The sequence below is a fragment of the Furipterus horrens genome, unplaced genomic scaffold (genome assembly GCF_987537825.1).
Source record: "Furipterus horrens unplaced genomic scaffold, mFurHor1.1.pri manual_scaffold_17, whole genome shotgun sequence".
Taxonomy (NCBI): Eukaryota; Metazoa; Chordata; class Mammalia; order Chiroptera; family Furipteridae; genus Furipterus; species Furipterus horrens.
The window spans coordinates 10767450-10784710 of NW_028327187.1; the positions used below are offsets into that span (position 1 = coordinate 10767450).

At 44.0% G+C, this 17261-nt stretch overlaps 1 protein-coding gene across 1 annotated transcript; it reads right to left on the reverse strand.

The window, feature by feature from the left end:
- Window positions 1-14693: 14693 nt before the first annotated feature.
- P2RY4 (pyrimidinergic receptor P2Y4) lies at window positions 14694-16579 on the reverse strand. The gene has a single exon (XM_090264703.1). The coding sequence runs from the start codon at window positions 16577-16579 to the stop codon at window positions 15497-15499; it is 1083 nt and encodes a 360-aa protein (XP_090120829.1). The 3' UTR covers window positions 14694-15496.
- Window positions 16580-17261: the final 682 nt, after the last annotated feature.

Consider the following 17261-nt stretch of genomic DNA (forward strand, 5'->3'; position numbering starts at 1 on the left):
AATCCGTACCTATCAATCCCTTCACAGAATTATTACATCTGATAGGGAAAAATGTTAGCAAGTAAGTTGTTAAGTGGAAAACAGAGTTTACAGAATGGTATGCATAGAATTACCTAATTTTTGTAAAAAATAGGGTGTATGTATGTGTATGTGAATATGTGTGTGTAAAGAGAGGGAAAGAGACAGACATAGAAGCAAGTGATATCCAGAAGCTAGCTTGGCACAGCTCCGCCACGTTCTTCTCATGTTGTGAGGTTGGTAACATGGACACGAATCATCTCACAGATACCAGCCTCAACCTAGGTCACCTTGACACCATGATACAGTGAAACAAAAACAAGGCCATTTCATAATCCTGTCTAAGTACAGACAAAATAAGGTTACTTTACCACCCACAAAGTACCTAACATCCCTTCTCACAAACAAAAGCAATGATTGCTCTTTACCAATGAAAACTTTATCCTTTTTCTCCTCTTCCCTTCCCGTAGGATTTATGGAGCTACCCAATTGAAGAATTGCCCCCTACTTTTTCACAGTGTCCAGTCTAGAGTGAACCCTCACCTCCACAGAGCCTCCCCCAAATCACCCAACAAAACACAAATCCTATAATAGTTTCTTTCTAATACCTTCTTACTCAAACACTCCATGGTTCCCCAGGACATGTGCTCTCCCTCACAGAGATGAATAATAAACCCAATTTGTTCAACTACAGATATGTTCTTGGTGGTCTTTGGTTGGAGAGAGAGAGAGAGGATGTTTTTACAACCTCATTATCATTTCTGTAGCCACTGAAATTGTATGTGATCAATGATCATGTGATTTCATGGTTACCATTATATGTAATCAGCATAAAATCATAGTATTATGAACAGGGGATGCTATTTAGATCTATTATTAATATATGAATATATACTTTCAAATACAGATAAGCATCCTAAATATAATTTGGAGTGAAAAACTTTGCTTTATGTGTTGAAATTCTATAAAAGTACATATATATGTATACACAATTATATACAATTGTAACAGTTAATAATTAATGATAATTATAAAAATTATTAATTTTGTTTACAAAATAATTAAAACCTTTCAACTAACTAACTAAATATAAAAGTAGATTGATAGTTAATATGAACATTAAAGGAGAATGTATTATCTGGATAACTTTAGGAAGAATGCTATATCCTCCTTGAACCAACAAATGCTTATGAAAACTTTAACCATAACAATTAAATTAGCCCTCGCTGGTGTGGCTCAGTGGATTGAGTGCTGGCCTGAGAACTGAAGGTTGCCAGTTCAATTCCTGGTCAGGGCACATGTCTAGGTTGCAGGCCAGGTCCCCAGTTGGGGACGTGCGAGAGGACATGACAGAGGCAATTGATTGATGTATCTCTTGCACGTTAATGTTTCTCTCTCTCTCTCTTCTCTCTAAAAATAAATATATAAAATATTTTTTTAAATATTAAATTGTATCTCAATTCTAACCTTTATAGAACTGTTTACTGTACTAGCATTAACAACATTAGAGGTCTTCCGGACAAGATGGAGGCTTAGACTGACACATTCTGTCTCCCTCCACAACTAAGTAGGAATACAACTACCTCAAAACCAAAGATAACCAGAAATTCCAGAAAATAAAACTACATGGAAGCCCAGCATATGAAGTTATAAACCAGCGGTGCTCATCTGGACAGGTAGGAGGGCGACCCCAGCGGAAAAGTCGGGCGGTGCTGTCTGTGCTAACAGCAGGGATAGTGGAGGGACTGGGAGAAACGCCAGGGGAGCAATCCCAGCTGCAGTCGAGACCCGGCAGCTCGCGATTCCAACTCTGGGGAAGGCAGACCCCCATTGCCCCCAACTGTGAGGCCCAGAGGGCGTGGGGATGGAGGAAGAGACTCCTGGTCTCTCAGTGGAGAGTAACGGCAAGAATCCACCTTGGACCCCCGCCCCCACACAAAGCGCCACAGAGCGGTGAAAAAGGTCGCCCGTCGCTGGGTAGTGACAAGTGCACGAGGATCTGCCCCGTACAGCCCTCCCAGGAAACAAAGGTAAACAGAAAACTGTCAGGATGAAGCAGACCATGATTGAAATCCCAGTGATGCAGCTCACCAGGCAGCAGGTGAGGGACCTAACTGATGAGTAAATAGGAAATCTTTCTGAGGCTCAGTTAAGAGCTATAGTCATAAGGAGGCTTACAGAATTAACAAAAGATTTGGAACAAGATGGGGAAGGAATGAAAGCTAGTCACACTGAAACAAACGAAAACACATATGAGACAAGTGGTGAGGAAATGAAAACCAGAGATCAAATCAACAAATCAGAACATAGGGAAGGAACAGTCAACCAGTGCAGAAAGAGGAAGCAAAAAGTAAGAAAAATGAGCAGAAGCTCAGAAATCTATGGGACACCTATAAGAGAGCAAACATCCAAATCATAGGGTTGCCAGAAGGTGAAGAAGAACTAGAGATTGAAAAATTATGTGAAAAAATAATGAAGCAGAACTTCCCAAACTTGGGGAAGGAAATAGACTTACAGGTCCAGGAAGCACAGAGAGTTCCAGAAAAACTGGACCCAGGGAGAACCATTCCAAGACACATTATAATCAAATTGTCAAAAATTAAAGATAAAGAGAGAATCTTAAAAGCAGCAAGAGAGAAGAAAAGAATCATGTACAAAGGGGTCCCAATTAGACTATCCGCTGACTTCTCAAAGGAGACCCTGCAGGCAAGAAGGGACTGGCACGAAATATTCAAAGTCATGAAAATCAAAAACCTACAGCCACAAATACTCTATCCAGTGAAACTGTCATTCAGAATAGAAGGGCAGAGAAAGTGCTTCCAGGACAAAGTAAAACTGAAGGAGTTGATTAGATTCAAACCACTATTATATGAAATGTTAAAGGGACTGGTTTAGAAAAAGGAGGATCAAAACTATGAACATTAAAATGAAAACTGCATCACAAGAACCAACAACAGAAGCTAGGGAATCAAAACAGAGGCAAACTAAGTAGGCAATGAGAGTGGAAAAATAATTATAGGTATGGGGAACCTATTGTGGGGAGGTCAGCAGGGAGGGGGAAGGGGGAAAGGGAGGGAGATGGTACAGGAATTAAGAAGCATAGTAGGAGGGAATGGAGTAGGCAGGAAGAGGTTGAGAAGAACTATATGCACAACCAATGGGCATGCAATAAAAGGGGGGGACAACTGGAGGGAAGGGATCACTGAGTGGAGAGGAGCAGAGGGAAAAGAAATTGAGACAACTGTAACATATAATCAATAAAACATATTTTAAAATATAAATAAATAAATAAAATCTTTAAAAAATAAAAAAAAACATTAGAATAAATTTTACAAACTATATTTACTTAAAAGTAATTTATTTTTTATTATATTTTATTGATTATGCTGTTATGTTGATTATCCTGTTACATTATGCTGTCCTGATTTTTCTCCATTGCTCCCCCTCCACCCAGCAACCCCCACTCCCTCAGGCAATCCCTGCCCCATTGTTCATGTCCATGGATCATGTGTGTAAGATATTTGGCTTCTCCATTTCCTATACTGTATTTTGCATACCCGTGGCTATTCTGTAACTACCTATTTGTACTTCTTAGTCCCCTCACCTCTTCACCCATTCCCCCAAATGCTCTCCCATCTGGCAACCATCAAAACACTCTCCCTATCCATGAGTCTGCCTCTGTTCTTCATGTTTGCTTCGTTTGTTTTTTAGATTCAATTGTTGACAGATTTGTACTTTTTGCCATTTTATTGTTCATAGTTTTGAGCTTCTTTTCTTAAATAAGTCCCTTTAATATTTCATATAATAATGGCTTGGTGATGATGAACTCCTTTAGCTTTACCTTGTCTGGGAAGCACTTTATCTGCCCTTCCATTCTAAATGATAGCTTTGCTGGCTAGAGTAGTGTTGGCTGTAGGGTCCTTGTTTTTCATCACTTCGAAAACGCTTGCCAGCCCCTTCTTGCCTGGAAAGTTTCTTTTGAGAAATCAGCTGATGGTCTTATGGGAACTCTATTGTAGGCAACTTTCTTCTTCTCTTTTGCTGCTTTTAAGATTCTCTCTTTACTTTTAACCTTTGGCACTTTAATGATGATGTGTCTTGGTGTGGTCCTCTTGGGTCCAACTTGTTTGGGGGACTCTGTGCTTTCTGGACTTGTATTTCTGTTTTCTTCACCAAATTAGAGAATTATTTTTTCAAATAAGTTTTCAAGTCCTTGCTATTCCTCTTCTCCTTCTGACACTCTTATGATTAGGATGTTGGTACATTTAAAGTTGTCCCAGAGGTTCCCAATCCTCTCCTCATTTTTTTCAATTCTTGTTTCCTCTTTCTGTTCTGGTGAATGTTATTTCTTCTTTTTGTTCCAAGTCATTGATTTGAATCCTGGCCCCCTTCCATCACTGTTGGTTCCCTGTATATCCTTCTCCATTTCACCCTGTACAACCTTCACTTCTTCCTTTATTTTGTGGCGATACTCAATCATTTCTCTGAGCAACCTTATCACCAGTGTTTTGAATTCTGCATCTGATAGGTTGGCTATCCCCATTTTGCTTAGTTATTTTTCCAGGGTTTTGATTTGTTCTTTTATTTGGGCCATACTTCTCTGTCTCCTTAGATAGAGCAGTTGCACCTGTTATGTTGTAAGGGGTGGAGCCTTAGGTATTTGTCAGTGCTGAGCAACCCGTTTCACGGCTTTGTGGCGCTATGTGGGGGAGAGGGGTCAGAGAGGGAACAATGTTACTTGCTCAACACTTGCCCCTTTTTCAGTCACTTCACCCACTCCCTGTATGCAACTGGTGCCCCCTCTGGCTATTGTCCCTGTGATGATTCCCAGAGTGGGTGGGTTTGTGTATGTTCTAGGATCATGGGGGCTCTCTAAATGGACCCTCCTGAGAGATAGGTAGTTCCTTCTGTTGCCCCAACCCTCACTGATTTTCACAGCCAGAAGCTATGAGGCTGTATTTTCCCAGTGCTGGAACCCTGGGCTGCATGGTCTAGCCTGGGGCTGGGATCACTCCCCTGGCTTTTATCCACTACATGTGAATGTGGCACCATCCTGTTCCACCAGCTACCTCTGCCACCTCACCTTTGCCACACCATCCTTTCCACCCTGGCCACCCATCTCCACCCCTCCTACCCATCTGGGTGAATATTTCTTCTTAATTCCTTAGTTGGAGTTCCATACAGTTCAAATTTTCTGGCAGTTCTGGTTGTTTTTTGTTTTGAAGTAGATATAATATTTCTTATGATTGTGCAAGGAGGTGAAGCATGTCTACTTACACCTCCATCTTGGCCAGAATCTTGCTGCTTTTAAGATTCTCCCTGTATCTTAAACATTTGGAATTTTCATTATGATGTGTCTTGGAGTGGGCCTCTTTACATTCATCTTGTTTGGGACTCTCTGTGCTTCCTGGACTTGCATGTCTGTTTCCTTCACCAAATTAGGGACATTTTCTTTCATTATTTTTTCAAATAGATTTCCAATTTCTTGTTCTTTCTCTTCTCCTTCTGGCACCCCTATGATGTGAATGTTGGACCTCTTGGAGTTGTCCCAGAGGCTGCTTATACCATTTTCTTTCTTTTGGCATCTTTTTTCTTCTTGTTCTGATTGGTTGTTTTTTGCTTCCTTATGTCCCATATAATTGGTTTGATTCTCGACTTCACCCACTCTACTGTTGTTTCCCTGTAAGTTGTTATTTCAATTAGCATATCCTTCATTTCTGACTGTATCTTTTTTATGCTGTTGAGGTCCTCACTAAGTTCCTTGAGCAATTTATAACCAGTGTATTGAACTCTGCATTTGATATATTGCTTATCTCCATTTCATTTAGCTCTTTTCTCTGGAGTTTTGATTTGTTCTTTCATTTGGACCATGTTTCTTTGCCTCCTCATTTTGGCAGCCTCCCTGTGTTTGTTTCTATGTATTAGGTAGAGCTGCTTTGACTCCGTGTCTTGGTAGTGTGGCCTAATGTAGTAGGTGTCCTGTAGGGTCCAGTGGCACAGCCTCCCCTATCACCCAAGCTAGATACTCGTGGTGTGCTCTTCATGTGGGCTGAGTACACCCTCCTCTTGTAGTTGAGCCTTAGATGCTGGTGGCAGATCAATGGGAGGGATTTACCCAGGCCACTCAGCTGCAAGGATTTGCTATGACCACTGACCAGCAACCTCTACCCTCTGAGAAACAGCTGTGCGGGGGCAGGGTGTCAGTGTACTAACATGGTCTGTAACTGTCCACTGGGTGCACTGGCCCTTGGGTTTCCCAGATGGTGCAGACCGGGGTCAGCTTCCACCTGTGTTTTGCCCAGGGCCACCCTGCCTGAACTATAAAAGCAATCTGAGTTGGCTGCTAGTTATGCTGGGCTTAGAGATTCCCAGGTGAAGCCAAACTGTGAAAATAGGCTGGCTGCTGCTAGTGCTGGGCCTGGAGCACACTGAGGCCAGCTCTTGCTTGTTTGATAGGATTTAGAAAGTTGTGAAGCATGAGCCAAGATCAGCCATTTGTGTGGAAAAGCAGCTTGGTTGGGCCTATAAGTTGGGTGAGTTGGAGTCTCTGGGGATTTCCAAGGTGGGTCAAACAGTGTTAGTCAGGTTGATGGAGTCTCAGATGTGGCATCAGCTTTCCAGCTCTGTTGGGGGAAGGTTAGAAAACAGACAATGACCTCTGCTTGCCTTGATGCCAGACAGTTCAGTTCCTCCCTGTATCCCACTGGTGCCTTTCAAGCTGCTACCCTGGTGCTGGAGCTCAGAGGGAATGAGTCTGAATAGGTGAGTTCATGAGTGGCTTCTTTATAACTGCTTGGGGCTCCAAAATTTTCTTCCACTGACTCAATCCCTGCTGAGTTTTGCAGCCATAAGTTGTGGGAACTTATCTTCCTGGGATGGGGTCCTGGTGTGAGGCTTGGACTCCTCATTCCTGAGATAACCCTCCTGAATTTTTATCCACCGCATGTGGGTGAGAGACCAGCCTGTTCCGCATCTGCACCCCTCCTACCCATCTCAAAGGATGTGGTTTCTTTAACTCCATAGTTGTCAGACTTCCATTCAATTTGACTTCTGCTGGTTCTGAGTGATGGTTGTTCTGTATTTTAGTTGTAATTTTGATGTGGTTGTGCAAAGAGGTGAGCCATGTCTGCCTACACCGCCATCTTGACCGGAAGTCTCTCAGAACTATATTTAAATTTTAGGTAACTAATTTCATTTAGACCATGACTCATGCTCTTCCAGTGACCCCAGCTGAAAGTGAACATTTTTTAATATGTCAAATGTGAAAACTAGTGAGCACAGAGCCAATCAAGCAACTCACAATGTGGAGATATTATAGTTGCTGCACTGTTAGGTCAAATTTCTTAAAAATGATGACCGAAGATTTTAAGTTGCAATAATAATTATTTTTTATATAAAACTTTAGATTTATTTTTATATCCCAGGGACTCATGCTAAAATGGATTATAACATTCAACTTTGTCCTGAGTTTCAGTTGCATATTGACTTCAACTCTTGGCCATTCAACATTTGGCCAAAATGGGTTTACCATGTCCTTTGTGTCTGTACCCAAGAAAGGATTCAGAAATATATACACCAACGTACAAATAGTGACTCTCTAATTTTCTTTATGGTAGTCTTTCTGTTATGGTTACCCATTATCCCAGTCTTCCTTACTCAGAGAACCCCAGCTTTGTTTGGGGCAGCAATAAACCCAACTTCTCATACACATAGCTCAGGTTGGCCACATGATCTCAGTCTGGCCAATGAGATTTAAACAGAAGTCTACTGGATGGAGGTTGTAGAAAGGCTATTGTTTTTCTAATAAAGATAAACAATTCAGTTTACCAGATCCAATCCTTTAGCCCTTTGCCTAATGCTCTTACAACCTTTTCCCCCTGCATGGAACATGGACAAGGTGCTTAGAAATTGAGCAGCTGCTTTACAACCACAAGGATAAAAAACACACACTAGAAAGTGAAGCAGGAAGCTGTAACAATTATCTTGAGCAGCTGCACCCACTCTTGGACTGCCTACCTCAGAATTGTTTGGTGAAAGAAAACCCCAAACACCTATTTTATTGAGCTACCACAAGAGTTTCTGTTACATGCAATCGCATGTAGTCCTAAACTGATATACTCTCTCTTAAAAGAGAAATATTTGCAGGAAAAAACATTTTACTTTTTATTAGGAGAAGGAGTCTTTCTTTGGATGTGAAAAATAAGGAGCTTTCCTGCAAAACAAAAAGTACCTTTATTTTCTTGTTCTGTATCTGCCCATGATGGAGAACATAAACCCATGAGAGCAGGAAACATAACTCCTGCTCTCTGATCAAGTGGGATCAAAACATTAGATTTCCCTTTCTAGAGCAGTGTCTCCTAAAGTGTGTCTTGGCATAGTAAGTTCTTGAGATGCATCTCAGGAGAGGAAAAAGAAAGAAAGAAAAGTTCCCTTGGTCAGTAAGTTTGGCGGATATCACATATAGAACTCTTTCTGCTTAGAAATTCACCATGGACATTATGATGTTAAAGGCTCTGCATAAATCTGGTAGTAAAGAAATCTTCTTGCCCTGGCTGGTGTGACTCAGTGGATTGAGCGCCAGCCTATGGACCAAGTGTTGCTGGTTCAATTCCCAGTCACGGCACTTGCCTGGGTTGTACGCCAGGTCCCCAGCTGGGGGCATGTGAGAGGCAACCACACATTGATGTTTCTCTCCTTCTCTTTCTCCCTTCCTTCCCCTCTCTCTCAAAATAAATAAATAAAATCTTTAAAAAAAAAAAAAGAAATCTTCTTAACATTGTTTAACCCAATCCTTTAAAAACTTAGTAACACCTATTACTATCCTAGAAGGCTGTGCTTTGGGAAACTAATAGGGAAATGAATAAAGACAAAAACTTGTAAAATTACAAACTGGCTAAAATCCTTAAAGAAGCAGAGCAATGGCTACCCTCCAGAAAAGAATCCAGCAAGTCTGAGTGGGTAAAAAGAAATGTTTTATTCACATTGAACATAAAGGATTGTTGGTAATGAAGAGAATGAGGCTTACAACAAGCAGTAAATTAATATCAATAAGAAATACACAAAGTGAACATGTGCCAGCAGCATGTCCTCTGAGAGGACATGAGTTGATTTTGTTTGCTCTTGAGTTTTCTAAGTACATCTGTAGGTTTCTTCTTTCCAACAGTAGATCTAAGAGCATAACTGACTAGAGCCTCAAGCTGTGGCACAGCCAGCCCCAAGAAAGATTTCATCTCTCTCCTTCTCTTGAAGAGCTCCCATGTTTTAATTATTTAGTTTGACTCAAGGTTGGATAATTTGCCTTCTTCCCACTTTGTGACCGAAATACAGAAACACTGGTCATCAAACATACACCAAGGTGCTCTCATAGACAGACTCGCTTTTTGGTTGCACTCAAGTACTTTTGCACTTCCTTTTGGTGACGAACCACATCTCAGTTCATACTGGGAGTGTCAGCTCTGTAGGTTTCAGCAAGTAAACCATTCAGTGGGTTATTCTTAAACCTATGGAAAGAGGTAGAGGCACCAGGAAGTCAAAGGGAAAGAGGAATATAAACACAAGTGAACAGATCTTGATTTCAAAAGCTATGTGCGATTGGCCTCCTTAATTATGTCATTGGCTAATATCTTTTGCATCCATAGATCCAGGTTGGCAGGAAATCAAGTATTTTTCGTTATCTTTCTGAGTGTCTCATCCTCCCTGAATTCTCTTATGGATTTGATGCTATTGCTTGCTTTCTTAATTTCTTTTTTCTCTTGTCCAAAGGGATTTTAAAAATAACTTGTGTAAGTCTCTTTTTGAAACTCTTCTCCCTTGATACAATGCTAGAGTCCCAATCTGTTTCCTCCCTATCTATCACTACAGTTGTCTCGCAGTGAACTGTTCTTAGACTTCTGCTTCTTATGCTCAAGGTCCACTCTTTGTCATGATCTTAAGTATCACTTCTAAGCAGCACCAAATTCAAATCTAGAATCCTAGTTCCTTGTCCAGCTACACTAAGGCTGAGAGCTGTGGAAAAGGGTTTCTCACGCACAGGGACTGTAAATGATGTTTCTTCATTTATTGCTCTATTGACACTTTGCAGAAGCCCTGACAAAAAATTATTACTATCCCCAATTTAGCAATGAGGAAACTGAATCCCAGGGAGATTAAGAAAGTTGCCTGAGATCACAGAGCTAGTCAGAAGCAGATCAAGGATTCAAAGCCGAGTCTGGTCATCTGACTACAATTGCTTGTTCCCTCTACTAGTCTTCATCACTTCCTTCACCAGAACACTGGCTTTCATCTCATCAATGGAGGAGAACAGAGTCCCAGGCGAAGCCTTTAGCCTAACCAGTTGGGGCTTGTGGGGTGAAGAAGTAGAAAATGTGAGGAAAATGAAAACTAAGATGTACCAGCTTCTCCTCGTCATCGCTTCCAGGTTAGCCTTACAGGAGAGTCAAGTAGCGAGCAGCCAGTGTAGTGGGATATGAGAGCTCCTGAGCAGGCCTATTTTCCTTCAAAATATCTCTCCAATGCCTTCCCTACCTCCACTGTTCCTAAAGTGCCCCTAGATCTTGCAGTTCCTGTGGCCCCTTAACGTGGGAATCTACCCAGGAGAAGAAACATTAAACTGAATCACTGACATGTAATCAATCATTCAGCAAATATTTATTAAGCACCATTTACTAAGCAAATGAGGTGACAGAATAACAACTATTTCTATTTGCTTAGGCCTCTAGATTTGCAAAGCCTCACCACAATCTGAAGTACTTAAAGCTGAAATTATGATCCTCTCTTTACTGATGTCTCAGAAAGTCCTAGTGACTTGCCCAAGTTATACACCTGAGTCCCACTTTATAACCAGGGCTCAAACTGTGCTCTTCTGACTTTAAGTCCTGTGCTCTTTCCTTTCTACCATAGTAACTCAAGGGGTTTACAGGTGGGAACTCAAACAAACATACACAAAGTTAAATAGCAATTCAAAATCATAGTATAATAAAGGTGCCAAATGACTGATGTAGATAAGAATAACCATAGGAGTAACCAGAAAGTTCACTGGGTGAGAGTCTACTGAGGAAGACCCAAAGAGGAAGCAGGATTTAAGCGTAGGCTTGGGAATGAGGTAGGAAGAAGAAAGTGGGAGAAGAAAGGAAAGGCATTCTACTGGGACGGGGGAAGAATAAAGGTACAGAGGTGAGCAAGCGCAAGTCCTCTTTGGAGAAGGAATGAGGAGATCAAATGAGCTGAAGAAGAGAGATTTGTATTAGGGAGGGATGGAAGATAAGACTGAAGAGGCCCTCTTGAATATCTAACCGAAGAATTTTCATTTGTCTTGTAGAGTAATAGAGCGAAACTGTAAAAGCAGTGTTCGGGCCAATGAATTTGGCAATGTGCATCGTATCGAATGCGTTCCTGTGAGGAGAGACTGGAGGTCAGGAAGACCAGTTAGGAGGCTGGGACAAGCAGTCAAGCATAAAGTGACAAGAGCCAGTATTAGAATGGCAGCAGTGGGATCGTAAAGGAAGGCCGATTGTAATTGACATGATGAAGAAAGAGATGTCAGAATCTCATGGAAAAGGGAGGGAGAAGAGTTCAAGTTGCCTGAGAGTTTGCAAGCTCAGGTGACTTGAGGAAAGAGGATGCCGTGAACATAAATAAGCAAGACAGGTAGGGAAACTGGTTCAGGGAGTTTAGTTTTTCACACCTCGGGTTGGAAATAGCAATGAAAGATCCAAGTGAAACTGTCCAGGGGGTGATTGATGATATAGAAGTGGAGTATGAGAGGAAGTTCAGCCTAGAACATGATGTAATGGAAGGATCTCTGGGATTCAGGGGACCTGAGGCTTAGTCCCTGCTCTGCCATTAATTAATTTGCTAAGTCATGGGCAAGTCAAATCTCTGGGCTTGTTCTGTCCTCTGTAAAGTGGGGGGGGTGTCTAGGTCCTAGAAGATTTCTGAAGCACTCTCAAGGACTATGAGTCAACTGAATTGTACTCACATGTATATATGTTCTCTTCAAGAGAAAATGAAGGGCGAGATGAGGCAGGGGATTAAATAACTCTCAAATGCTCTAACTATGACAGAATTTGGAATTCTGTTCATTTTAGGGAGTAAAAGATAAATAGATGCCAGAAAAGAGAGAGGAGGTAATAAGAGAGATAAAAGTCAGGGGAGAGAAATTTTAAATCAGGGGGATTTAAATAAGAAACAAAAATAAAAAGTACTACAATAAATGGAAGAAATATTTATATCAGGTTAATATGTATGGTAAACAACATATTTACATATATAAGAATACCACGAAGATGGCAGTTGAAGAAGGATAAAACAGACAGTGAACACAAGAGGAAATGCAGATGGTAAACATATGGGAAAGTGTTCAATCCCATGATCAGCCAGAGACATGAAATTAACAAATTAATGTTTAAACCATCCAAAAAGATTTCTGATCAAGTTCAATGCTAGAGTGGCAAGGGAACCAGAACACTCATGTGTCATTGTGGCATTGCAAGTTTGTGCAGTCTGCTTGAATATCAAGATCCATAAAAACGTTCATGCTCTTTGATCTTGTAATTTCTCTCCTGGGAACTTGTCCTAGGAACAGAATTACAAATAAGAAAAAAGCCATATGCATTAAGATATTCAAAGCATAGAAAAATTGGGAGTCGCCTAAATATCCAATGACAAGGGAATAGTCGAATAACATAATCTGCTGATGGATGTAATTTTATGCAGCCATTGAAATGACAAACATGAAAGACTAGCAAAAAGAGTATTTATGATAAAATGTTTTTGCAGAATTTAAAAAATATATGTACACATTGTCTACACTTATATAAAATACACATGTATGTATTATACAAATGGAAAAAGCATGGAATGTGAAAAAAATAAAAACAATTGTCTAGGGTTTGAAAGTATAGATGGTTATTTTCTTTCAAAATTGCCTTTAATTTGTCATAGTGGGACATTTTTAGTGTTGCTTTCATAAGAACTTTTTAAAGAGGATATGCAACAGGGACATCCTAGAGAAGTCAAAGGCAACAAAGGTAGAGAAAAGATCACTGAAGGTCTTGCTTCTGAGGTAATTCGTGTTCTTCTAGGTACAAAAAAAGTATAGGAAGGAAACCATATTAGGAGAGTTATGGGGTGACTTTGTGGATAGGAAACAAGAGTTATGGTGCTATTTCTAGAAGTGACAGTGAAATGAGTAAGATGAATAGAATTGTAGCTAGGGGAGTCAGCAGGGTTAAGGTATCAGTGGTAATGCTTTATTTTTGCTTGGTTGTGTGTGTGTGTGTGTGTAGACAGGATGAAGTCAGTTATGGAAGAGACTGACAATGGTGAAGAAAGATAAAGAAAAGAACAGACAAGAGGGCCCCCTCTTCTGGGGTGCAGGGAAGAAAGGGAGAAAGACAAGATGGATATAGAAGTAGAGTTATCATGAGAGTAGCTGAAGGAAGCTGAGGTATTTGATCTTCTCAGTTCTATAGGAGGCGAGGTAAATCTTAAGAGGTCGTGAGGTAGGATGAAATTGGCGTCTTGAGAAAGTGGACAAGACGGCAAACAAGTCACCCTGGGATGTTCACTAGGAGCTCAGCAGGCTAAGAAGGATGGGGGCTTAGATGAAGTCCCAAGACAAGACATTTCAGTGGGTCAAACCATCCTTGTATCCTGGCTTCATCTGCAGTCCCCTCCAGTCTAAGAGGAGATTGGCCCAAGGTGAAAATCAAGGTGTTTAACTAAAGCTAGAGTAAGAGGGAAGGCAGCCCTAAAGTAGCAGACCACGAAGTCTGGGCAGTGAGTCTCAGTTAAGCATCTGGAAGGCTGGGTCAGCTGTGATGGAGAGGGCAGCTTTCCGAGGTATGGCTTATGGGTAGGAGAGGTGGTGGGCAAGGAGGCTGTGGTCATAGGAATGAAAGGGAGTGAGTTGCAGATGAAGAACAGGGTGTGTCACAGTTTAGGCAGTGGCCATGAGGCTGGGAGACTAGTAAGAAGGCCAGTTCATTTACTCCGAAAGGAAGGGGTTCCAGGGAGCAGGCCGGTCCTGGATATCTCAGGAGGAAGAGGGTGCACTAGAAGAATGTAAAGTGGTGTTGAAGTCATCCCTCTCCCCCTTCCACCAGCTCCAGAGGGACTTAGTAAGACCTAGTAAGCTAATAGACAAGTAAGAGACCAGAGACAGGTCAGCAAGGGGTGGGGGGCAAACCTAAGGAAGGCTGAAGGCTCCGGAGGCCAGCGGGCTGGAAGGTGATTTCAGAAGAGGATGCCTAGAAGTGTGAGCCCACCCTTCTCGCAAAGTCCTGCCCAGAAACTCTTAGTTCCCAAGATTTGGGAGTTACTTCCCCAAGTTCCATACTGACCCACTCCCCATATCCATAAGCCCATAAGAACTAAGATGGAGTTGGAAGGGAGTGGGTGACTGGATGCGACACTCTGAGGGGACCTATTCTGGTCCCAGGGCCCTGCTCTGGCCTCAAAACCCTAAAGCCTGATCTGAAAGAGCCAGTGACTGATTGATTCTTTATCTAGGGCAGGAGCTAGAGAAAGGGGAGAGACCAGTGAAGCGCCAGCTCTGGCACTGATCCCCGTCACCACCCCCAAGCTCTGCACAAACCTGCTCTACCCCTTTATGCTGGAACTCACAGCCATGAGAGCTCCTCCCTCCCCTGCTGAACCATCATCCCCTGTTCCTTTCATTACATACAGGAGAACTGTCAAATACGCTCCGAGCAAACATCATAAAGGAGGTGCAGTCCCATTCCTGTTCCAAAGGCCCTTATCAGCCTATGGCCCATTCCCGAGGCTCTTCAGAGCCCCAAGCCCATGGCGAGACTCAGGGCTCCCTCCCTACATAGTGGCTACACACCAGTTCAATGGTGCCATGCCTCCAGCTGCACATGGGGACCCTGGCATGTGGGCTTTCTGGGATTGTGCCCTATTTCAGCACCTCCATAGGCTAGGCTATCCTGTCTTCAAGAGGAAACCAGGAAGTGGATATGGGTGCTACCCATGTCCTATCCTTGGCGTCTGTGATAGACCGGCGCCCCTGCCTCCATCAGATGAGTCAGGCCAGCCCTGAGATTACTCCAGCTTCTCCACTCCTCCAGTTGAATGCTCTGGTCTGGCTGAGAACACCTGCTCTCCAAGGATGTGGGGGGAAAGGAGAGGGAAGGAGGACAGGGGAAGCTTTCCAGAAGCCTCGTACGATCGAGAAATAAGACCAATGGCCCCAGGAATAGGGCAGAAACAAAGAGAAAGAAGTAGAGGAGGAAGAGTGGCTGCTACTTACTGCCTTGGCCTGAAAAGCAGAGGCATGTGAAGGATTTATGAGAGACGGGTTACACATGATTTTCTGGGCCCCTGCTAACCCTCAGGGAGAGCATCTCTCACCAGAGCCTGGAAAGAGGAGAAAGCAGCCATATCAGGTGTGACCATTAGTATCCCTCACCTCCGCCCTGCACTCAGCCCCTTTTCTCTCCCTTCCAGGCTTCCAGTGCTACAACCTATCTCCCCTAGGGGTAGGGCAGCCACTGTCTTGCAGGGTGGATGGCCACCTGCAGCTGCTATCCTCATGCAGACACACCAGCGCCAGGGAGGAGGCGGCCTTGGGGGGCTGGGGGGCGCCATTACTGCAGAGCTTCCAGAACTTCTGCCGATACTTGTCCCCAGTGAGCAGGTAGAGCACAGGATCCAGGCAGCTGTTGGCACTGGCCAGAGGCCGCGTCACTTTGTAGGTCACGTTGACGATGTTCAGCACCCGGCAATCAGCTTTCAACAGCCTCGCCATGTAATAAATGGTGCGCGTGATGTGGAAAGGCACAAAGCAAACAGCGAAAACAGTCAGCACCACTGCAATGGTGCGCAGCGTACGCAGGCGAGAAGACGACTGGGCAGCCCCCGGCAAAGGCCGATACAGGCGCCGGGCCATGAGCCCATAGCAGACCAGAGTGACCAGGCAGGGCACACCAAAGAGCAGCCCCATGATGGCCGAGCTGAAGTGGACGTAGTGGTGAAAATGCTCAGGCCGAGTGGTGTCATGGCACAGGATGGTATCTCCCCTGGAGCTGGTCGTGACGAAGAACAGGTTGGGCACAAGGCAGCCGGCTACAACCAACCAAACTGCCAGGCAGAGAAGGCTGGCAAGGCGCGGGCGGCCCCAGCGCAGTGCCCGCAGCGGGTGGCAGATGCCCAGGTAGCGGTGCACACTGATGCAGGTAAGGAAAAGGACACTGCAGTAGAGGTTCCAGTAGAAGAGGAAGCGGATGAACTTGCAGAGCTCGGTGCCAAAGGGCCAGTGGTTGCGGGCCGCGTAGTAGTAGATGAGCGTGGGCAGCGACAGCACGTACAAAGTGTCCGACAGGGCCAAGTGGAACATGTACGTGGCTGTTGCATCCCAGGGTCGGAGGTGAAAGACGAAGAGCCAGAGGGTCGGGGCATTGAGACCCAGACCCAGCACGAAGACAACCGCGTAGCTCACAGGCAGCAGGATGAACTTGAACTGCTCATCAAACCAGCAGCTGTTGCCAGGATCTGGGCTGGGGCCTTGCATTGTGAGCAGTGAGGACTCCGCACTGGCCATGGTCTCCCTAGACGTGCAAAAGGCAAAAGTGAGGGTACTGGATTTCCCTGCCCCCACCCCACCCTCCAGCCCTGACCTGAAGCAAAACAAAACAAAACAAAAGAAAAATAAAAAACAGAGACAAAAAACAGAGATGAGGGAGGGCAATGCTTGAAGCATTAGTGGGAGCTGAGCTGGGAGGAGTAAATCTGGGTGCAACCTGGGCCAGCCGGGGCCAGCCAGGGGAGCAGTGAGCAGCAGACAGTGCTTTGGGCCGTTCTCATTCTGCAGCTGACTCTGTCTTTCAGAGCCTGGCTAGCTGAGGCAGGCAGAGGCCTGCCAGAACTCTCTGATGTGGGAAGATGCCCAGGCCCTAGTTGTCTCCTAGCTCATCACGGCACCCGTGTCCCTGTGAAGAGAGCATCTCTCCCTTAGGCGATCTCACCTCTCCTCTCACCCTGCTCCCCGAGACTTCCTGCTACAGTGACTTCGGACTGCTGGTCCAGCCCAGGAACCCCATCACCGCTCTTACCCAAGGAACTTGGCAGATCTCCTACCTGGTCCCCTTGATGCTGAGCCCAGCTGACTCTGTCGCCCTTCCCCTTGGCAGCCAGCGGGCATATCCACAGGGGCGGGGCCAGGGCGGAGCCTGTCCCTCCTCCCTGTCCTGGGAGACTGTCAGGTAAGCAAGGCCCAGGAAGAT